Genomic DNA, 22,684 nt, shown 5'->3' with positions numbered 1-22,684 from the left:
TTTTGAGGTGCGACTATTTTTGATTGTTTCAATAGTTTTTGGTTTTGAAGTAAAACAATTTAATGTTGTAAATGTTTTTCATGTATGTTTAAAAAAAAAAAGTGTTTTAGTAGCTTGTTTTGATACATTATCATTAAACATTTTTACTAGAGTAGCTTAAGTTGATCTCTTAAAATATTTTTCTCTCTTCTTATTAATGCTAAAACAAATTTTGTTTGCTTAAATAGTCTCATATTGGGGATGAGAGATATTAATTTAGCTGAAGTAAGAATTCAACTTTTAGTGCTTTCCAGTATGACTCAGTCTCCAAAGACAGTAGTTTTTTCCCCTGAAGGGCTAACAATTTTCATTTTAATAGGGAAACTTAGGCTGAAGAAAATTGTACAGTTAATTAGGGTTTTTTCTTCTTGTACAACCCACCATGCCAACCTGCTATCTGGTACTACTTGCAGTAAATGTAGTCATGAGAAATTCTGGTTTTAACAATATTTAGTAGCAATTGGGGTTGTCTCATTACTTGTTAAAAGCGTGAAAGACATTCTTCTTGCTATAGAGTTGTGTGTAAACTATTTAAGTCCCCATTCAGCATAAATAATTGCTAATTTAAGTGCTAGTCTTGCAAAGTCCTGTGAGTTGAGAAGCCATTCTATTGGGCTTAAGTGACAAAGACCCTACACGTAAAGGATGGTTGGTAATTAACAAAGAGACTTCATTAATAGCTGAGCAATCACATCAGATTGCCAGCTCACCTGTGCTACTTCTGTTAGTAAAGGCTGCGGTGTGAGTCTGATCAGAGCCAGGATTTGGGAACATAATTGAGACCTTAAGAGACCAACTGGGTACCAACACCCAGCTCTGCTGCGCTGTCTGCTGTCAGCAGTCTGATGAGTGGGTGCGAAAGCACGTGCCCCAGGAGCACGGAGGGGGTGAGAAGGGAGGTACTGAGCTTCGCCAGAACTTTGTAAGGCTTGGAGTTCACAGGCTTGACAGTATGTGGTGGCCAAAGGCTACTGCATGAAAAAACACCCCACTCCTTTGAAGGACATGGCTTTCAGAGTACAAAGGAGTTGGTCAGAGATAAGCATTAGAGAGCAGAGGGATGGACTTTATCACCTGCAGCCGACAAATGGGAGGTGTGTTTTCAAAAGTAGTGAGAGGAGAGGGCAGAGTCCTGCTGTGCATTAATCTGTGACACGTCTTGTGTTGCAGGGTGGTGCACAATCAGATGCCTGGATTGGGTGTGAGGCAAGGAGCCACGTCCACCTGCAATGAGGAAACAGCAGCGTTGCACGGGTGTGGAAGGGGCCGGGCAGGATGACAAGTAAGTAGCGAGGAGGTCGGGAGCGCTTTGAAATGGAGATGCTCAGGCTGCATGTGTGTGTCCAGGGGTGGATTATTCCTGGGGGACTGGACCTGTCATGCCTGGCATCGCCCTGCCTGCCTGGTGCTCCAGGGCAGCCGTGTGATTCCTCCAGGCACGGCTGATGAAAGATCTGGTCCTGCCTTCCACAATGGGCTAAAGATGGGTTTCACCCTGTCTGCTGCTTATTTCACCAGCAGAAAACTTGGAGGATGAGGCTTTCTGTGGGTTGAAAGAGTGGTTATTCCTACAAGCAGTGACTGGCTGCTTTTAAAAAGTGTGGTGTGGGAGCTGTGCAGTATTACCAATGTTGCAGTCCAAGAACTTCTAAGTAATCCTAGGGTGATAAATCAGAGTGAATGCACACTGGATCCCAGTAGGGAAAGGTTTTTTGCAGTTTCTGACTTCTTCGGGGTTGCTTTATAATTTAAAAATTGGAGAAAGCAGTTTGTCTGTGTCATCTCAACAGGTGAGCAATGGTCACAAAATGATTTCACAGTTGATTGTTAGACTGTTGTACTAAACACTGCTAGGGAGAGAAAACTGCTCTGGAAAAGGTGGCAAACAAGGTCTGCAACATGCAGGAAAAAAAGGTGCTATTTAGATTTGTGTCACGGAGAAAGGTCATGGAAAGGCTGTAAAATGAGAATCCCAAGGTAGCACTGTCCTCCTTCGTCTTTGAAACACCGGAGATAGTAAGGGGAAAACCTTATTCTTTGGAAGCTGTAGATGGCTGTGGAGCAGAAGTATGCTCCCCACCAGACAGCTCTAGTCAGCTCACAAACTGCTTTCATCTGGGGTTTGTGCCCTGAAGCTCCCTGTACACGAAGGCTCTGGTGGCATCCCTGATACCCTTGTCAGCAGGTTCCTTGTAAGAGCTTGTAGCCAAGGCTCATGGAAGGCTTTAGCAAGGGAGCCTGGTGCATGGTGTGAATTGTGGTAATGGCTCTGAGTGTGGTGGAAGAGCACTTTACCAGGCAACAGCCACTTAGTGCATTTGTGCTGATCTAGGCTGTAACCCGTAGCTGGATCTGAGAGAGGAACGGTCGTTCACAGGACACTGCCGTGGTTTACTGAGCTCTTTCCCTTGTAAAAGGAGAAAACCAGCCTGGGAAAAGGCCACAACCTTTTGTGGCCACAGAGTCAGGCAGAGTAGCTTCCCTTCCGCGGGAAAGAGTTCCTCCCTCCAATAAACCCCAAGCAAAGTGGAAACCTCAATTAGTGCTTGAGCAAGGACTGGAGGCATTCCCCAGCATGCGTGTTATGCAAGGGTCAGGTTCTGCTGCCCTGATTCCCGTTCCTCCCTGAAACTGCAGGCATTTAGGACATGCCTCACATACATGAGCAGTCCCACCTACTGCACTGGTCTGCCCCAAAGCGTCCCACTGAAGCAGGGCCAGCAGCCCTAGTTTCACAAGCTCCGACACCCACTGGTCCTATAGCTGGGGTCACCCAGCAGCAGTAGCATCAACCAGGCCGGGACATACCCCTGTCTCCCGTATCTTAGCTCTCTTCTGCCTTCATAAAGGATTTATAGCAGAGCCAGATGAGGTGCAAGATTAACTTTGTGGTCCTGCGGTGTGAGGGAAGGGACAGGAGGTGCAGGAAGGAGGGGGTGGTATCGGTGCTGCGGGGCAGTCGTGGGGAGGAGTGGGGCTGCAGTGCTGCCCTGCATTCCTTCCTGCATGGGCTGGGGGGCACGGCAGGCTGAGAAATGGCGTGGGTGTGTTACACCCTCCTCTACTCGGGGCTGTCCAGCCGCCCTCTGCCACAGCCAGTCGCTCTCTGAGGACTCTTGTTGGAAGGCTGGACCTTGATCAGCTGCATTTTTAGCAGCGGGACTCATCCTTAATCCGCTGGGATTAACAAGGGATGCAGTCTTAGCTACTCCCCAGACTTTAGGCGGTGTAAACAAGTTGTTTTGCAAACCCCAGGACCAGCAACGATCTGTTGCTGTAAGCAAAAGCAAGCACTCCACCCTGGTTGGGGCCAGGCTGCAAGCTTCACACCTAGTGAAGTCTGAGTCTGAGACCCCAAACCTATGGTCCTACTAATGCTGGTGGTTATGGCTGCACCCAGCAGCTGGTGCCCGCCCTGTGGGGCACGTAGGACTTGCCTACCAAGGGTTCTGCCTGCTTCCAACAGAGTCATTGCATCCTCTCACAGGTGGAAGAGCGAGAAATGGGAGGGAGGGCAGAGAGGCTCAGACAACGGTTCATTGGATTAATTTAAAAGTACATTCTTCAATAGGTTCAATGTTTCACAGCTTTTTTTCTGCCTGCTTGGCTTCCTCTTGCGGGATGGCCACCAAGGTCCCTGTCCACTGGCAGGGCCTGCCAGGGGGCTGTCTCTCAGTCACTCTCGCTGCCCGTTCGGTGGGATGCTGCCCCCCGGCCGTGCTGCGGCCTGAGGCAGGCAGGCAGCGCTGCCCTGCCAGCAGACAGCGAGACCTTGCTGACAGAGGACACGCTGCGGGCCAGGGGCTGCGTGGGGAACATAATTGTGCCGCGAGGTGCCTCCAGGAGCTGCCAGATCTCCCCCGAGGTAGAGCTGCCCAGGTACTGCCAGGGCCGGCGCCCGCTGCTGTCCCGCACTTGGACCTGGCACCCCAGCTGCAGCACCAGCACCTTGATGGCGAGCTGGTGGCCGTGTATGGCAGCCAGGTGCAGCGGAGTGTACCCGCAGCCCGAGCGGGCATCCACGTCCAGGGCCAGCCCGGCCTGCTGCGCTGCCACTGCCAGCTCCTGCAGGCCTGGCCCATCGCCGTGCTTGGCCAGCCAGTGCAGGACTGTGAAGCCTGACATGAAGTCCCGCTGCAGGGCCAGCTCCGGCTCTTCCAGGAAGAGCCCCCGCACCTGGGCCCAGCACCCCGCTGACACTGCCACCAGCCAGGCGTGCTCCCGCTGCCCCAGTGGCACCGACAGCCCCCGGCTTGTGACGTTCCTAAGGGAGCTTTTGGAGGACGTGGTGCGGGGCTGCTGCCCGCAGTCATCTGGCAGCGATGGGGGGATGCCCTGCATCTCCAACAAAGCAAGCTGGCACCTGATGCTCCTGAAGACAGGCAGTGGTGCTGGGGGGCTGCTCTCTGGGGCTTGGGGCCCTGCGGGGCCCTGTGCTGGCAGCAGCGACTGGGATGGGGGTGGCCTGGCAGGGGGTGGCTGGGTGGAGGACTGTGGTGGGGATTGGGAGGAGAGTGGCCTGGTTGGGGGCAGTGGCAGGTTTGGGGATGGGTCCAGCAGCAGGGCTTGAGATGGGGTTGGTCCGTTGGGGATCAGCACCCTGGATCCCCTCGGTGGGGATGGCCCAGTGGGGAGCTGCTGCAGGGACCGGGACTGTGCTGGGGGCAGCCTGGTGGAGGGCAGCACATCTGGACGTGAGAAAAGCCGTGGGGATGGGCTGGCAGGCAGTGCCTGGAGGGAGCGGGACAGGGGCAGCACCGCTGGGGCGGACAGCAACAGCGGGGACCGGGATGGGGGCGGCTCGGTGAGGGGTGGCTGCGGGGACCGGGATAGGGACAGCACCCTGGGGCCCGATGGCAGTGGCAGGGTCTGGGTTGGGGGTGGCCGTTTAGGGCGTTGTGGTGGCAGGGACCCGAACGGGGCTGACTCCGTGGGAGGCAGCACCCCGGGCCCCGGCGGCAGCGGTGGGGACCGGGACCGTCTGGCAGCGGGCGGCTGCAGGGTCCGATACGGGGGCGGCCCGGCGGGCGGTGGTGATCGGGACCGTGACGGCCCGGCGGGGGTCAGAGCCCCAGGACCCGACGGCAGCGCGGGGGGCCGGGAGCGGGGTGGCCCGTCGGGGTGCAGCGCCCAGGGGCTGGAGGACAGCGGCCGGGTCCGGTACGGCGGCGGCGGCTGCGCGGGGGGCGGCGCCCCGGGGCCCGGCGGGGCGGCGGCGGCGGCGGCAGCACGACGCGCCCGGCGGCACTCACAGCAGGGGCCGCCGCGGCCCCGGGCGGCGCAGCCCCCCGGGGGCTGCCCCCCGCCCGGCCGCCCCTTCTCCGCCGCCTCCCCGGGGGGGCCGCGCCGCCGGTCGGGGTCGCGTCGGGGCGGCGGCGGCGGCTCCTTCTCTTCCTCCTTCTCGTGCTCTTCCTCCGGCGGCGGCAGCTCCTCATCGAGGAGGTCGCGGTACCTGCGGCGGAGGACGATGTCCTTGGAGGCGCCGGGGGCGGCGGCGGGGTGGACGGTGGCCAGGGAATTGACGAGGCTCTTGAAGTATTCGCGGCGCTCCCGGCGCTGCTGCTCCGTGAGCGCCGGGTCGCGGAGGAAGCGCTGGAAGTGGCGGAGCAGCGCCGTGTTGGGGGCTCGGCCCCCGGCCCCCCAGAGGAAGTCCAGCACGGCCTCCTGGCTCAGCTCCCGTGCCATGCTCCGGGGCTGCCGGTGCTCCGTGCTGCACGTCGGTGCTCGGCGCTGCACCCAGGTGCCGTGCCGGGGAAACCCGCCTCCTGCCGCGCCGGGCCTCTCCGCCTCCTCCTTCTCCTCCTCCTCCTCCTTCGCAGCCGGGCCGCCACCCTCCGGTTGCCTTGGCCCGGGGTGGCGGCCCGTGGGGCTGCGGGGCTGGGGTGACAGTGGTGAGAAAGAGCGGCGGTGAAGGAGGGAAGCAGGGTAGAGGGGCTGGCGGTGGGGAGAAAGAGGATTCTCTCAGTCCTTATGTCAGCAAATGGATAGGAGGTGATGGGCGCAAATGAAAATGCAGGAAATTCTGTTTGTGTGTGAAGAAAAACTCTTTTACAGCAAGGGTGGTCAAGTACTGGAGCGGGTTGCCTGGAGAGGTTGTGGTCTCCATCCTCAGGGACATTCAAAGCACCACTGGACACAGTCCTGCTCCGTGTGACCATCTCCAGAGGTGCCTTCCAACCCGCACAGCCCTGCGATTCTGTGACTTAGGAAAACTGGCAACAAAGATATGTGAGTGTGATGTGGTTCAGGGTAGTTGTTACTACAAGTGCGTAGGATTGTGCCTGTGTGCGACAGCCACACACCAATACCAACAGTGCCTGAAGTCACATTATATCTCACGTCATCTCTGTGCTCACTGCGTGGCTGAGGTAGGTTGGACGCACGTTGTACTAGAGTGGGGATCTGATGTTGTTGTGTTGCTGATGAGAGGGACGGATAAACTCAGTGCCCCAGTGGGCAACGCGCCCTGTGTACACCAGACAAACAACAGCCCCTGCCCCAAGGAGTTTGGGGACTGAACAGTGGATGGAAAGTGTGGGACAGAGAGTGTGATGGTTTTTCTGTCTTCCAGTCAGGGAACAGAGGCATGGGGGGACTGAGCTTGCTATGGGCTCACTGGCTTCAAAGAGGTCTGGATCAGGCTCCAAGTCACGCTCCAGAAATCATGTCTACTGTAGGCTTCTGAGTAACCATAAATATTTTTAGTTGCCTGTCATCTGGGCAGCTGGAATATCCTCCAGCCTCCTGCAAACCCAGAAGTGTACACAACCTTCACAAACCCCGGGCAGAGACTGCAATAGATGGTGTGTACAGGCTTGTGCTTTCTGTTTCGGTAACACAAAACCTTAGGATAACTTTTCAGGTTCAGACCCTGCAAACACGTGCAAGACTGTGTCTTGCTGTCGCTCTCAAGTAAGCAAGCTACCCAGGTCTGTGCTTTTGGGTTGCTAACTCTAAACCATCTCTTTCTGCCACAGTACGACATCACGCCAGTTTGCAGGATAAATTGCCCAGTGGAGCTGCAGGGCTGTTAAACTGTAACCTTTGGAGTGGTGGGAGCAGCCCTAAAAGAAACTTTCAAGTTTCTAGGTTAGAAGTTACAGTTTAGGCAATGTATCAGAAATGTTTTCCAGCCTGCCAAGATTTGGGTCGCTTGGGTGGCGACCTGCTCTTGGTTTTCTGTGTGGTGTATATTGTAGGAGAGTGGTGTTCATGTGAGTAGGGTGCAGGTGCTGGGGAAAGGGTAAGGTTCGTGTTAATATTTTATCATTTTGCACATGCTTTCAAGGCATAAATACCTTTCTCCCTCTTCTGACGAGCCCTGAATTGCAGTCACAGCTCTGTGATAGCAGCACACTCTCAGCGGAAGCAGTTGAGGTTAAATGAACGGAGCATAATGATATAATTGTGATCACAAATAGGAGGGTAGATGGTGAAGATAACAAATCCAAGGAAATAACAGCGGCAAATGATAACGCTGCTATCAAAGTGTTGTTTTGGTTTAATGGATTAAGGCATAAGCAGGAGGCTTTCCATGATACCGTATTTTCATTTAAACACCCTTGGAGGTATTATCTTGCTTACTATAAGCTTAGCTTTGACTAAAAAAAATAGAGGTTTTTCTCCTCAGAAATGTCACCTCTCGCCCTGTAATCTTTTTTCTTGAACTTGTGAAACACACTGAGGTAACATGAAGCATTCCCTGAAGTTCCTGCAGGACTGAGACCGGCACTGAATGCTGATGCTGAGGTTGGAAAAGCCTCACTGAGCTGGTTTGAGTGAAATGGGGTAAACTAACACATCTCATTGACATCACTGCTGGCTGGGAGCGTGTTACTTACTGGGTAGCTCGGATGATGGACAACAACACGGTGGTTGGTTGTAACCTGTTGGGTTATGGCTGTCTGTCGATACCCTTTGTAGGCACATGGAAAATCTGCTGCAGGTCTCTTGATTCTTTGGGTGAAATGTAAGTTGTGAGTAGTGCTAATCACAAAATGGAGGCAGGATCAAGCATTACTTCAACATTACCAAAAAAATAAGCCCACCAATTAGTCTCGTAGCTTCGTATTGTTGTGCAAGAAGATGTTGCCTTTAGGGAGCTACATACCTGTGTTTGTTTTTCAACCAGAGGTAAGTTAACCCAAGTTCTGTGTCTACTTGTGTATTTTCTCATCCCATGTAAACTGACACGTTTCCCTGCAGCTGACACAAACGGTTATTAAAGCATTGATGTGCCCTGTCTGCAAAATGATGCAAAACAGCCTTGGAAAAAGGGAAACTGTTCCCACAGGGGCTCTGGAATGGGGGACTGGCAATTCCCTTTGCACGGGTACCGATTTTTAGCAGCAGTCATGAAACTTTCAGGAGCGAAGGGTCTGCTTCTTCCCGCTGAACACTAGGAATGCAAGGAACTACGCTAGCTGAGAGCTAGAAATATTGCACATTTCTTTGTCTTGATGGGTTTTTTTTTTCCCCCATTCTTTCAGCATGAACAGCCATACCCAGGAAGGTCTGTGTGCATGAGTATCGTGGAGAAAACACAGCTCTCCCAGCTTCAGGCCATGGAAGGACACGGTGAGTCACATGATGGTTTTGCAAATGTAGAAGATCTTTGCATTAGTTGGGTTACACTGATGCAGGAATGTCGTGGGTGCCTCTAATTCAGACGAGGGGAAGCTCTGCCTGCCTCACCCCCAGGTGCAACCAGGCAACTCTTCAGCTATGATCAGCAGATTTCCACCAGAGGCTGCACTGGTCAGAGCACATGTCCCAGCACAGGCGTGCTCGCCACCTCCTCACCTGGAGCTGTGCATGCAGGAGGAATGTGCTACAAGAGTAAGAACAAGAGTCCAATGGATGTTAGCAGTACTGCCTAGCACGTTACTATAATAAAAGCACCGTGTCAACTGTGCTTGCAAAATTTTACTGGTAGAAACCCATTCAGGGTTTTTTGGTGTAGCAGCTTTACTAATGATGGCTGCACCTGCGCCCAGTTAAGGGCTGCTGCCCCAGGTGCAGATCCTCAGCCCAGCTGAGGAGCAGTGCCCCTTAATGCTTGTGCGCTTCCCTGGGTTCCTGTTCAGTCTGGGGGAGCAGGCATGGGTGACCACTCTCAAACAGAATCTCCTGAGTCCTTCAAAACACCATAAAAAGAGCTGCAGGAAGGAAGTGCCTGGACTTCATAGCCCTCTACAGCCACGTGTTTCTTCATAGCGGTACAAAAACGGCTTTTGGAGTGAAAAGGTAAAAGCTTTAGGTTAAAGGGTGTACGAGCAGTGAGTGTCCCCCTGAGGTCTGTTACTACCCAGGGCCATTTACTTGGAGGAGGTGCTCTTAGCTTTTATCCTTTGGGCTTTTTTGTTTTGCTTCTGTGGGTGTTTATACAGAGGGGTAGCTCTGATATGTCTAATTCAACATGTCATTCATGTGTGTGGTGAACAAGGTCTCTGTTGTTTGTAGCCTCTTGGGGTTTTGTGCCTTGCAAAATGCTGCAGGATCTGACCCAGCAGGTCCTTCTTTCATTGCTGCCTTGGGTGAAGGCTTGGGAGCAGAACTGAATTTAGCCCTAAGACTCCCATCTTTGCAGGTAAAGGGGGATCATGCTTAACATGAGGATATTAAGGATTTTGCTAGCTGGAGCAGCAAGGAGGCAGCTGTGCTAGACTTCATCCTGGAAATCATTTACTGGAGGGGGAGAGCAACCAGCCACGGGGGCATGACTTGTTTGGTGTACCCAGTTGGTTTAAAACCACAGTAGGGATGCGTTGGCAGAGGGGAGAGCTGAGAGACAAGAGGAAGGGGGTGGCTGGTTTTGCTTAAAGGAGGGCATTAGGGGCTCCTGTTGGCAAACAGCCACAGCTGTGGGAGCTTCTGTCTCTCATAAATATCTCTCTGCTGAATTCCCACACTCCTCCTTGACCAAACGGGTGGCAGGAGGACCTTGCCAGTCGCTTGCTTGGCCACCTCTTTGCCAGGGCCCCCGGAGCAGCTGAGTGTCTCTTCCAGCTGCCCCCCCATGGCTGTGGGGCTGGGGACAGAGTCACCCTCTACAGGTGAAGGTACGAGCGGCGGGGCTGGGGGGGTGCGGGCAGGGAGCGGACCGGGCTCCCCCTCCCCAGCCGGGCCGCGGGGCAGAGCAGCGCTGAGAGAGGGATTAATTGCAATTACCGCTGGGGATGGAGCGCAGCCCCCCCGGGCTCCAGCCTGCTTTCGGTGTACCCCGGGCGGGGCGGCGCCGCCCGGCGGCCCGGGGGAGGGCCGGGGGGGTCCCGCCTCGCCGCCCGGCCCCTTTGCGTTGCGCATGGGCCCTCCCCGCCGGGTGGCCATGTTGCAGCCCTAGCAGGCGGCGCAGAGGCGGCGGCGGGGAGCGCAGCGCACTGCACCGCGATGGCCGTGGCCGTGGGGAGACCGGCGGTGCGTGCGGGGGGCGATGCGGGGGGGAATTGCCCAAGCACGGAGGGGTGCGGTGCCGGGGATGCCACGCCGGGGGTTGAAGGGGTGCGGTGCCGCGGTGTAACGCGGAGAGCGGCGGAGGGGGGGGGGGCGCCGCCGCCGCCTGCGCCCGTTGCCGGGGCGGGGAGGGCCCCGCAAAACTTTTTCGCCCCCGGTTGGGGCCGCGGCGCTTTGTTGCAGCGGGGCCGGGCCCGGCGGCGGGCAGCTCCTCCCGGAGCCGTTGGCGTTGGGCTGCGGGGAGGCACCGGCGGTGGTCCCCGGGCTGCTCCGGCCGGGGCTGCATTCGGTGGGTTGCGGCGGGTGTTGGCCCCGCCGGTTCCCGTGGATGGGAGCGCTGGGGAGCAGGGAGGGCTGTGGCTCGCACCCGGTGGGCAGTGGGGCGGCGGGGACGTGCCCGCAGCCCCTGGGGAAAGGCTCGGCTGCGGCGGGCGAGGCATGGGAATCCCGGCGAGAGCCTTCGCAGGGGCATCTTCCAGCGTGACCGTTTTTCTGGGGACGTGGTGGCCGGGAGTTTCTTATATTCAGGTTGAGAAAGACAAAGGATTTCCCCTTTTATAGAGGAAAAAAAAAAAGCCAAACAAAACCCAAACGCACAAAAACTAACAGATGCTCTTCCCGGAAAAAAAAAAAAGCCTCTCTTGCATCCAGCTTGCAGAAACGTGAATGAAACTCCACCATGACCAGCCTGAATGCACTTTTGTGCATCGGCCGGGGGAGGGAGAGAGACTTGACCGACTTCCCAGTAACTTTTTCAGTGCTTGTGAGTAAAACAGATGTTGCCCATGAGCGGAGGACTTGAATGTGGCTCCTTCTCACAATGAGAGGATGGTCTGTGTTCAAGATGTGATCGGGATGAGACAGTTTCTTTTAGCGTTTATTAAGCGCTTATGGATCTGCGGGGCTCTATGGTTCCTCTGATGTGGCGAAGCGAATGTATAAAGATGGGGTTACTGGTGTTACTGGAGGTGGGGAAGTTATGCTGCTAAGCAAAATAAGAGCTGATGTTGGTTAACAGAATACCTATAAATTATACCAGCTGTTTGTAAAGCTGCTTATGAAGCGATTCCTTGATCTTAAGGTCTAAAGCATGCTTGGAAATTGAAGTTTGTCTTTCGGTGCAAGAAGATGCATTGAAATCACTGCTTGAGCTGGTTTTTAGGGCAGGCTGAAGGGTATTGCCAAGCAGAGCCGCTTTGCTTTGTGTGGAGTAGCAGCCTTGCAACATGAATAGACTCGGGAACGTGGTTTATTGCGAGACGTGATTGCCTTTTGTTCTTCTGTATGTGTTTTGCTTTATTTTTCTGTCATTATATTAAACTGATGCCAGTACTCAGCCTCTCATATTTTTGGTTAATCGAAGCCCACTAGCAATCCCAAAACAACAGCCCCAGGGGGTTTTGCACCAGTTAAAATAAATTCACATCTGTATGTGGCCGAGTGTGGTCCAGTGAGACTGACTGCAGAATAAAGCATCCTTCAGCAGAAGCAGCACGTGCGTGTGGGGAGGGAAGGATGAGGGCACTCAGATTCCTCGTAAGCAGCTGGTCAGCAGAGCGTTCATCCTCCAGGGTCGGTGCTTTTGGGAGAAGAGTTGTCTTATCCTGGGGTGATAAGAGAAGAAAGGACAGTGGGCTGTTATTCAGTAGGTGTTGGGGGCGTATTGTCTCGTATACCTTCTTATCTAATCCTCTCTGCTACCGCTTTGCATGCTGCTGCTGGGTGGTAGGGAGTCTGGAGAAATAGTTGTTATACAGCAGAGCAAGGCAAGGCTGACCAACGTTTGCCTATCAAGCTTTCAATGTAATAATCATGTTTTAGAAGGGCTCTGAGTGGTATGTGTCTTGTTGGAGGGAGCGTGAGGGTAGAATTAAAGGAAGAATGAAAGGAAAAGCGAGTTTATTTGACTTAAAACTCTGATAACATTCCTGAGTCACAACCTTTCACGTCCTGGCCGGATATGACATTATGTTAATTGTAAAAGCATGCATAAAAAATGACTTGAGCGAACTGCTCTGAAGTGTCTGTGTTTAATTGGAGCCGAGCAGGGTGTGTTGTGGTAGGATGGGCGGCCTTCCTTTGAAGGCCCTGATCCCACAGATGGGAAGGCACATGTGTAACGTACTGCCTGTAATTTCACTTGACTTAATAGCGACTGATCTCGGTGTGTAGATGTAAAGGCATGCATAAGCAAAGGCTTGGCAGGATTGGTGCCAGGAGCTGCCATGGGACCTCTCAGCTGATGAAAGCCATGCATGTGCTTGAACATACATTGGGGTGAAAGGATGCAGATGGTCATCTGTGCTGGCTCTCTCTGGGCTCGGTGTGAGGTAAGCCTCTTGCAGTCTGGAAACTGTTGAGATGTGCTAGGTAGGGGACCCGCTTCCTCCTCCTGGGTAATTCCCAGCATCTTGACCAGTGCTGGGTGGTTTCTCAGGAGTTCAGAGCATGGAAGAGGGCTCTGGCCTCCCTACCCTTCTCTTTGTTTATCCTAGATGTTTACAGAATCATAGCTTGGTCTAGTTAAAGGAGCAAAACTAACGTTTACTCACACATGTACACTAACATATACTTCCCTTCAAGTCAAACAGAAATTGATGGAAAATGAAACTGGAATACAAATTTTACATGGGTGCCATGGAGAACATTACCTGAGAGATTAAAACAGCACAGTGTATTCTTCCATTTGTTTTAAAAATACTTGATAATGAGAGAGTGCCAGTTTCCATGGAGGGAAGGGAATGAAAGAGAGAGACAAGAAGGTAGAGCAGGGCTAATGGAGCTGAAGAACCTACATGCTTTGTCCTTCTCTGAGCAACAGATCTACTAATGCCCGCTGGGGTGGGCAAGAGCTGTGGGGCAGCACCTTTGGAAAGCCACAGCCCTGCGTGTTGGTGGGTGGAGCAGGGCCACTGATTTTAGACAGTGACATGAGCTCTAAGGGGATAGACCTTTGTGTTTCTGTGCTCTTGCTAGCTGAGTGTCTGGTCATATTCCCTGATGAAGGTGGGAGAAGAGCTGTTGCAGGTAGAGAGACAGAGAGAGGCTGGGGGGTGAGGCGGGTCGGGGATGGACCCTAGGGCAGGGAGTGGGTTGTCCTGCTCCAGACACAGGTCAGCAGTGCCATGGCTACTTTGCAGCGTGCGTTCCAAGTTAACTGCCAGGCTGAGCTGTCCCTGCTGCCGGGTATCCTCCAGGGAGCGTGGCGGGGTTGCGGATGCTCCTCCCAGGGAATGTGGCAATGTTGTGGGCTTGGCCGGCGCTGCTGAGGTGGCCAGGGGCATGGGTTTTGGCTTCCTCGCCTGCTGTCGGCTGCCAAGTGTGGCTTTTTGGGTCTGGCCTGGCTCAGCTGCCTGTGCCAGGGAAGCAGACCTGGGCGGTGCACACAGGGCTGTATTTTAGTTTGTGAACTCTTCGTTTCCTTTATTCACCTCGGTGCCTTGTCTGCAGTAGGAAATTCTTTCAGACAATCCTTGTTGCTCCCGTTGATGTTAACAATGGTGGGAACCTGCCTCCTCCTTGCCTTGTTTTCTGCACTGCCTCACTCGTGGGGCAGATTGTGTCCAGCTCACCATGAGCTCAGGGCTTCGGGCTTTTCCAGCATGAAGTGAGCTGACCTGGAGTCAGGATCTGATGGACATGCTTGGAAAATCCTTATTTTGTGTAGATGACATCATGGGGAATAAATTTTAGTGTCTGAGTAGGGCCTCTGAAATAATGATGGAGATTGATTAAGCAAGCAGCATGAATCTGAGAAGTAAAATATTTACTCAGAGCTGAGGCATGTTTTACATGTCCCCTTCCCACCGCTGCACCCCCCGAGAGAAATGGCTTTCCTGGCTGGCTGCCCACGCTGGAGAGATTGGAGGGTTGTTGCTCCTTTTGTGCCCTTGGTATGCCTCTTCCTCTCGAGGTAATGCTGAGGGATGCCAAAGGGACAGGGTCTTGTGTTGACTTGGCAGATGCTTCTGCCTTGTCCAACCTCTCTGTTGGCTTGGTTTGGCTCTCGGCTTCAGTCCTGTAAGCTACAGTGGCTCTGGCAGGACAAGATACTGAAGCAGTTTTGGCTCAGAACAGTTGGGTGCAACCAGGTGATTTAAAAAGAAACCAAAAAGGCCCCACAATAGTACTTGGGGCTTTTTTTAGGTGTACTACCTAGCTGCCTTCCCTTCCAGCTCTGTGAACAGCTCTCCAGCGTACTGTAATAAGTGATGCGTAATAATGGTTCAGACAAACACCACGGTGCCCTTAGCGTTCAGCATTAATTCTGGTGGAGAATGCTCCTGATCAGAGGCAGAGAACCAAGTTCAGGGTCTCGCTGTCGTAGCGAAAAGTGGTGGTAACAAAAAATTACCCCAAATCATCATCTTTCTTCCTGTATTATAAGTGCTAGTTTGCATGCTGCGATGGGATGCTTTCAGTGAGATGGGAATGAGAGATGATGTTTCTTGGGATGCTCTTTCTTGGCTGCTTCATCACATCTGGATGCCTCTCCCCTTCCTCTATGCCATGGTGCCTGGTTTGGATGTATGTGGGCCAGCACTTGCAGGAGTAGCCAGAGCTGCTTTCATACGCAGCTGTGATTAATGCGGGTGTAGGCATTGCATGAGGCAGTGGAGAAAGAGCCACGAGGAGGAGGAAAAGCTCCCTGAGGTTTTCCATTAGCAATACCCAGCCCTTCTGCAAGCCTTCTCCCTGGGGCTGAGTGCTCTGCTCGTCCAACACCAGTGATACCTACTGCTGGCATGAAACACGTAGTCCAAAGGCTGTTATGGCTGTTTATTATGGCAGTACAACGATTTTGCTGAGCTCTGTGATTGATAACTCTTGAGCTATCCTGAGAACTCCTTATTTAAAAATACTGTGCCTCTGTTTAGAAAAGGGGCTGAGTAGCCTTAGGATCTGAATTTGCAATTAGAGCTTCTGAAGTGGCTGGAAACGTGGAGGAGCTGAATCTTTTTCTTGCAGGCTTAAGCTGGCTGTTTGTTTGTTTGTTTTTCCATCTCAGCTTGTAGCTTCTTTAGATCTTTATTATCTAAATGGATTTTCTGTTACCATTTCTCCATCCCAGTTTTATTTTCAGATGGGATTGAGCTGCTGGAAATATGCTATTGAAGTACTGTAATGGTGGGTTATTTCTTTACCAGATCTGGTCGTGAATACTTGGCACAAGCTAATAGAAAAAGACTTGTTTTAGAAACATGTTGGTTTTGCCACAGATGTGTCCCACTTTGCCAGTGGCTCTGGAGAAGTGATTCCTGTGCACAGCAGTGGTTCTGATAGGAATCATTTCTGGAAATCTGCATGTGTCTCATGTATTTCATTCAGAAATTATATTAACCTCTCTCACATGATGGGAGTGGAAGGGGAGAAATAGTGTTTTGGAGCCTGAGGGGGATCTTTGTGAATGATTTGCAGGATTGTTTGGGGCTGTCTCTGGATTTGAAGGTGTTCCACAAAGCCTGTGGATGTGTAGCTGGGGGGTTCACTGGGTGCGACGTAAGGTGGGATGTCCTGTGTAAGCAAGAGACTCGACAGAATCTATTTGCCAGGCGTGTGATGAGTGCACCAAGTGTGCTAAATGCTTCACTTAAGCACATGACCGTGGCTTGAATTAAGTTTCTGACACTCTGGTGGTGGCAGCCTCTGGTTTTGTCTGTAAGGGAAATTAAGGTGGGAGAGGAGCAAGTTTGGCAGACAGCTTGCTTGGCTCGCTCAGTGACAGCACGAGCTTGTGTTTCCCTGTTCCGCAGGGCAGCGGTGAAGTACAAGAGCACAAACTCCACCAGAGACCCAATTGCGAGTCTGCTTTTATCCTTTCAGATAGAGGTTCCCACTTGTGGCCACAGCCAAATCTTTGCATTTCGAAGCGCACAAATCATCCCCTTTCAGGCCCTGTGAAAACCCATCTCCTCCAATCTGAGTCAGCCTGGGAGTTCTGGCAGCTTTCAGATGAATGAGGAATAGCAGAGTAACGGTCCTGGCTTTATTTGTCCGGGACAGAATTTGGCAGGCAACAGCCTAGCTTGGAAATAAGAAATTTTCAACCTGGAAAGGTGAAGGCATCTGGTTATCATTGACAGTCGTTCTTGGCATCTCCCTGCAATAACGTGGATTACCCCACATCCTCCAGATGTGTGTAGGAAACGTACAGGGCTGCCAATGAAGAGGTTGTGCGTGAATGGAGTTGGATTTTCCTTTTCTTGCTTCTTCATGTGATTAAAGAATTTCCTTTTCTCTGCTGTCTCCTTTGGTTTTAATTGGTAGGATTAGATTTCTTGGATATCTGCAGAACGAACTTGGAAACAGCGTGGCTAATGATACTTCAGTAGTCTTTGTTGTTGTTTTGTGCCTAGTTTGAGATGTCAAGATTGATATTTTCAGAAATTGCTGAATTAAATAACTGGAAACAGTTCTCATTGATTCTCATTATATTCCCTACAATAAAATATATTATTTTACAGCTGAAAGATTAGGTGATCATACTGTGAGCAGGTATGTTGCTAGCTGTAAATGCTAGCAGTGATTATAAGGCTTAACGCAGCCATCTGGGACCGAACATACGCGCAGTCCTCAAATCTTCGTGTCGAGACCCCAAGAGGAGCAGGGATTTTGCTGGATCCTCCTGTGGCTTGCTCTCGTGGTAAATCACACCACTTCACCACCACATCTGTTTGTTGCTTCTTTTTCCTCCCCCAAATCTGTTTCATGTCCAGGTTGAGCTATGGCAGGTCTCATTGTGCTTTTTCCTTCTTGGTCAGAGTTCTGCGCTCTGAAATTCTCTTATCTGTGTGTAAGCACAAGGCTGTAGACAGTGAGGGGGGGAAGTCAGTTCTCGAATCAGTGTCAGCAACTTTACCTGTAAAGCTTTCCCTGGTTGTGGCCGGGTAATTCAGCTTGCTGCTGCTGTTGTTTTTTAACAGAAGAAACAATAAATCAAGGATTATGCCTTTGTTGGCTTATAGACTCAGAAGATTTTTAATTAATATGTTTCCTGTATATTGCATGTAAATTCCAAGCCAAGAGAAATCCTTAATGCTTTTAAATGAATGCTTTTCTGCCACCAAGTATCTTTTATCACAGAAAGTGCCAATCTAGCCTCATTCTGTTTCATCTGTCTCATTAATATTGAATACGTGGCACTTTAATATGGCAGCCGAAGCAAAGCAGGGAATTTCGGCTAATATCTGACAACAGCAAGCTGAGATTAAATCACATCCAAGTCCAATCTGCTATATATAAAGTAATTGGCATTTTCCAGAAGCATTTGACCTAATTTATGTTTTTTTTCTCCCCCTGCCCACTCAAATCTGTTTTCAGAGGTTGGTTAGTCATCAGGATTTCTGAGCCTTCAGCCTGCTTTTGAGCAGGTGCTTGGTGCCAGCCTGTCTTCTGAGCACCAGAGCGCTCCTGTCTTTCTCATAGGCCTAATAAATGCTCAGGTCTTGCAGGGAGTGGGGGGTTTTGGTGACTGCAGCACAAGTCCCTGGTGCCCAGTGGAGGTGGAAAGTGGCACCAGATCTGGGAGCTGCTTCACAGTGGGGAAAACTTGCCTGTAAAGTCTCTGCTTTGGCCCTGGGCCAGCTCTTCAGTGGGAAACCCTTCCTGATGCTCTGAGTTATGAAGATGCTGGGCTGAAAGTTGATACTAAACAACTTCTAGAAGTTCCTTACTTTCTGGGATGCACAGCTGGTGGTCACTGAAGAATTTAATTTGGTTTCTGAGATATAATTGCCAAAAAATAGTAGTGTCAGGGGACCTTGGGTTTTGTGTTTCCAGGTAGCTGAATATTCATCCTGCTGAAAAGCACTTTTGCTATTCAGCATTGGGAGTTAGGCAATTATTCATTATTAGATCATTAATTACAAGAGCCTCGTGGGATTACAGCTTGTGTGGTTGGCATGCTGCGAGTGTTTCAGCTCCTGATTTGCTATGTGGTTCTGGACGAAACCCTTCATTTTGGTATGCCTTTTGTTTTCTCCATCCATAATTCCGTTGTTTTGTGAGATGTAAAGGTGTGATTGAGGAATTAATAGCGTGGCCATGGTCACCTTTACAAACCTAGCCCTGTTGGTTTTGATATAACCTGAGGAAAGCAATATTTTTTTTATAGCCTAGCCAAGCAACCTGGTGTTTTCTTCCGGTGGGATGAGCCAGAAGGCTAGAAGTGTAAATCCAGGCAGGCTAGCTGTGATCCAGCTTACATGTGATGAAGGGAAGTGTAAAGTTCACACAGGCTAAAAAATGGTTCAGTGGTGCTGAATGGTAGGAGGGAGGATGGAGGTGGGTGGATAGGTGCCGTCCTCCTGGCTTCACTACGAGTAGGAAGATGGTGCAAGTCTGCTCTTGAGGTTTATGCTCCAGTTTGCACCCTTGGGGGCCACTGAGTGGCCCAAGGAGATGTGAGTAAAAATATCATGCACCCGAGGAAGGGCTCCTCTCCTGCCTGCACTGACTCTCCTGGGGTCAACATGCACTGGCCTGCCGCAGGACCAGGCTCTTGAGCTCTGTTGGTCCTGTGGCGTGCAGAGTGGGAGCCTTAGCGGTGCATGTGCAAACCCAGCTCTTTCTCTTGGACAGTTGTGAGAGGAAGGGAGGAAGAGCTGGGCATTACCCTTCCTCTTTGAAGCCTTACCAGGTCCCCAGAGCAATTATTTACCTGTCAGCCCCCAGCTGCTCTGGGGTGTAAGCAACCCATGCAGTGCTGCTTGTGGCTCCATGCGTTACCTACTGCTTTGAGCAAAGCAGAGGTGGAGACTGCTGCACCTCCAGCCTTTGCAGTGGTAATAAGGAATGTGCAGCAGCAGATCATTTGCTTTGGTATCTCATTAAATAACTTGAGCCAAGGGCAAGAACAGGCGCTGCACGTGGGAATTGTGCCCCAGTTTTGGGCTAGGCAGGTCTGCAGCGCTTGGAGTTGTAGAGCGTGTCAGAGCAGGAAGCTCCTTCATGTGAACTCACTAGTCCTCTGCAGGAAACGCTTGCTTGGAGCAGGCTGAATTTGCCTTTGGGTATGTTTGTCTTCCCGAATCTTTAGCTTTGGCTCCAGAAAGTCGTGACACGATTTACCTGCTCTGTCAGGTCTCTAAAGCCTTGCTGCTTGGGATGAAGCAGAGCGCAGCGGAGCCTGCTCCCTCGGCAGCACCCCTGCTCATCTGTCACAGTCGTTCTTGCTCCGCGGTCGGCTCGCGCTCAGCTGTGCCGTGGTATGTGCTGGCATAGTTGGCCAAGCTGAACAGTTCAGTGCTTTGCTTACAGAGGGATACCTGACGTGCCCTGCTGCCCGTCCTGGTGCTCGCAGGGGGAAAAAAGGAGTTGGGGTCGAGCCTGGAAGATGGGATCTAGTATGGGCAGTCTGTGACCTGCATGGGACCCTGGCTAAGGGGGAAGAAATCTGAGTAATGCAAATATACAAAGCTACAGCATAAAGGAACTGCAGGAGATGCAAGCTAGCAGCAGATCCTCGTGCTTATTATTGTTACTTGGAGAAACAACCTTGCAAAATGTTCAGTTCTTCCTTTGCAAAAGTTGTCCTTGAGCTATGTATTTCAACCAAGTGGAGTGCAGTATGTGTTGTCTGTACTCGTAAGGTTGCAAGACTTCAAATTGTATTAGGTGTGTGTTTAGCTTGACTGTGTGGGAGCAGTCTGAGCAGCGGGGTAGTATGCTAGAGAATTCATTCTGTTCGCTTTTGGGATGTATGACAACAACACTGCAAGGGTGGGTTTAATTTAACCCTAGTGTGTTACAAGCAGTGGCATGGATTGCTACAGCACAAGTCTTGACAGGAGGGCAGAAATTACAGTTAAGTCTGGAACCGAGTGCTTTTGCTTTGCTTTAAAGCACAAACATGACTGGGATGGACAAAGCAGAATGTGGTGGCCAACAGTAATTCATCCATGGGGGTGGGTGCTGGCTCTGGTTTAACCTTTTTAGCAGGGCTCCATCGACAGCTGATGGACGTTGCAGCAGCCTGTGCATGGAATAATTTATGAATTTGGAAGAACGTGATGCCAGCGAGCACGTGGGTGAATGCTAGTGGTTTGCCAATCTCTGCCAATGGTCTTGTGAGCAGCGGCCTACTGCAGGAAAAACAACATTGGATTAGCTCAGGGTAATGTTTGGAAGTGTCATAATTAATTCCTAAAGACTGGCCCCTCTGTGGAGCAGCACTGGGCTCTAGGCAGGGTATTCTGAAGTAAGCAGAAATGTGTTAAATATGAGTACTCTGCATCCATCAAAGAAGTGGGAAGCAACACGGGGAGAGATATTTAGCTACCAGCTCTTCCCAAGCAGCCTTTGCAATATCTCTGTCAGTAGGGAAGACAATCCCCTCCTTTCAAGAGCTTGGACTGTCTGGGCAAACGCTGGGTCGCTTGATCTCGCAGCTCAAAGGCAGCTCGGTACCGTTACAGACCTGTTGCCTGGCTCAGGAGCTTGGTGTTGGGGGCCTTTTCTGCAGCTGAAGAAAAGGGAGCCTTGCCTCAGCGCCGAACTAGAGCCAGATGTGAGCCCAGCAGCACTCCCCTGCCCGTTTCCAGCTTTTCAGCCTCCTGCTTTTAATTAAACTGTCGCGACACTGCAGGCAGAGCAGCACTGAGATACCAGAAGCGGAAGGTCCAGCTCCCAAAGGCATTTGGGATCCCTGGTATGCGGATAGGAAGCCTCTGACAGGGTGTAGGGCAGGGTCAGTGCCTGCCTCCCACTAATTGTGGTTGGTTTGCTCTCTGCCCGTCCAGCCGCTCCGTGGCAGGGCAGAAAACACCACTGAAGTCTGGCATTTACCCCTCACGCTGGTTTTAATAACAAAGCGTATCCTCATACCTGAGGAGCACCGTAGATGATAGCTACCCCTCTGCCAGCCCTCAGTTTTGTGGTTCATTGCCTGAGCTACTGGCTGGAGGAGGCATGGCCTTCAGACGGGAGGGTGAAACTCCTGTGTCAGGTTTGTTCGTGGAGGTTGGGCTGTTGCATCAGATATGAAAACTTGCCAAGCAGAAACTCCTCAGGGGCTGGCAGGGTGTTATCCCCTGAGAGAGGGCACTAGGAAATATTGTAGCTCAGCCTGTAGTTGTCACCTGTAGGGAACTGGCCAGCGCAGCGAGCTGCCCACCTTACCCTGGGGCTGCTGGAGCTCTGTGGGCGCCGTGCCGGTGGTGGGAGCTCACTGCTGAAGCAGTGGGAACCACCACATTGCCCATATGGGGGGTCAGTGACCAGCTCAAATGCAAGGTCACTGTTCTCTAGTTAAAGACCCCAAGTTCCCATAGAGCATGTAATCTTTTAAATAAATGTTGACTCAAACACAGAGGGTCTTCTCTTTTTATTTTGAAAGAGACTGATAACCAAACCATGTTGTTACTGCAGGCCTTTCCTGGCAGAGCCGTGGTGCTGGGAAGCACGATGAAGTGTTTATGGCCAGTGGAGCATTGCCAGTAAACGTCCTGTTGCATAGGAAGAAAAATGACACTTGCGGCTACCCCCGTAGTCCTGGAGCTTGTCCCTTTGCCTGCCATGAAAGCATCTCCCCTCGCATTTCCAGGCCAATAGATGTGGGGAAAAAAATCCAATGACTAGAAAGTGAGTTTCCTTCATTTTAGAGATGCAAGTCTCTGTACTTTAATCAGGTCAAAAGGTATAAAGCTACAGAGATTCCAAAGGGACTTCTGTCTGGTGTCCAGAGCTCAGAGAGTGGCCAAGTGAGAGCTGTGCCTGCCAATTTACCCTGCTTCTGAGTGCTGGCCAAAGGCCATGGGACCCCCTTCCTCTTGAACACCTGGAAAATGGCACATCACTCATATAGCCCAGAGGGTTACAGGCCTTGATGATGTTAGTGTGCATTAAGCTTCCTGAGGTTAGAGGGAATTTTGTGTTGTTTTTTTGTGGATTGGTTGGGTTTTTTGTTTTCCTGATGGAATAAACTTTGTATGGCTGGAGCATTAGACCCTCTAAAGTTAATAGTAGGTTTTGGATCAAGGTCTCAGAATTATTTATAAGAAAAGGATTTTATGGTTACAGGATGCATTTGATTAGTGTCTGGAGTGTAGCCACCAATGTAAGTTTGTTTATAGAAATACTGTTAGTATTTTCCTTTAGGAGTTTTTGTTTTCTACAGGTAGTTGTTCAAAATAACTCTTAGTGTTAATAAAACTTAGCAACAGTAAAGAAAAATATTTTTCTTTCGCTTATTTCC

The 22,684-nt window shown here is 51.4% G+C and overlaps 2 protein-coding genes across 10 annotated transcripts in view; one reads left to right on the top strand and one right to left on the bottom strand.

The window, feature by feature from the left end:
* Nucleotides 1–3,711: 3,711 nt before the first annotated feature.
* SOWAHB (sosondowah ankyrin repeat domain family member B) lies at nt 3,712–5,724 on the bottom strand. Its single transcript, XM_068404258.1, has one exon. The coding sequence runs from the start codon at nt 5,722–5,724 to the stop codon at nt 3,712–3,714; it is 2,013 nt and encodes a 670-aa protein (XP_068260359.1).
* Nucleotides 5,725–10,370: 4,646 nt separating this feature from the next.
* Nucleotides 10,371–22,684, top strand: part of SEPTIN11 (septin 11) — a 47,777-nt gene continuing 35,463 nt past the window's right edge. For all 9 annotated transcript variants that reach the window (XR_011048386.1, XR_011048384.1, XR_011048383.1 and 6 more), the window contains exon 1: nt 10,371–10,455. Coding sequence is in view for 5 of the 9 variants with exons in the window: in XM_068403297.1 (XP_068259398.1) it covers nt 10,429–10,455 (27 nt within the window). In the remaining 4 variants the exon portion in view is untranslated. The remainder of the gene's footprint in view (nt 10,456–22,684) is intronic.

The sequence above is a fragment of the Nyctibius grandis genome, chromosome 6, assembly GCF_013368605.1.
Source record: "Nyctibius grandis isolate bNycGra1 chromosome 6, bNycGra1.pri, whole genome shotgun sequence".
Lineage (NCBI taxonomy): Eukaryota > Metazoa > Chordata > Aves > Nyctibiiformes > Nyctibiidae > Nyctibius > Nyctibius grandis.
Note: the sequence above shows the minus strand (reverse complement) of the source record. Positions and strands in the feature narration are given on the sequence as shown.

Excerpts from the sequence above, each read along its gene's own strand:
- SOWAHB (XM_068404258.1), bottom strand. The coding sequence starts at position 5,724 with ATGGCACGGGAGCTGAGCCAGGAGGCCGTGCTGGACTTCCTCTGGGGG.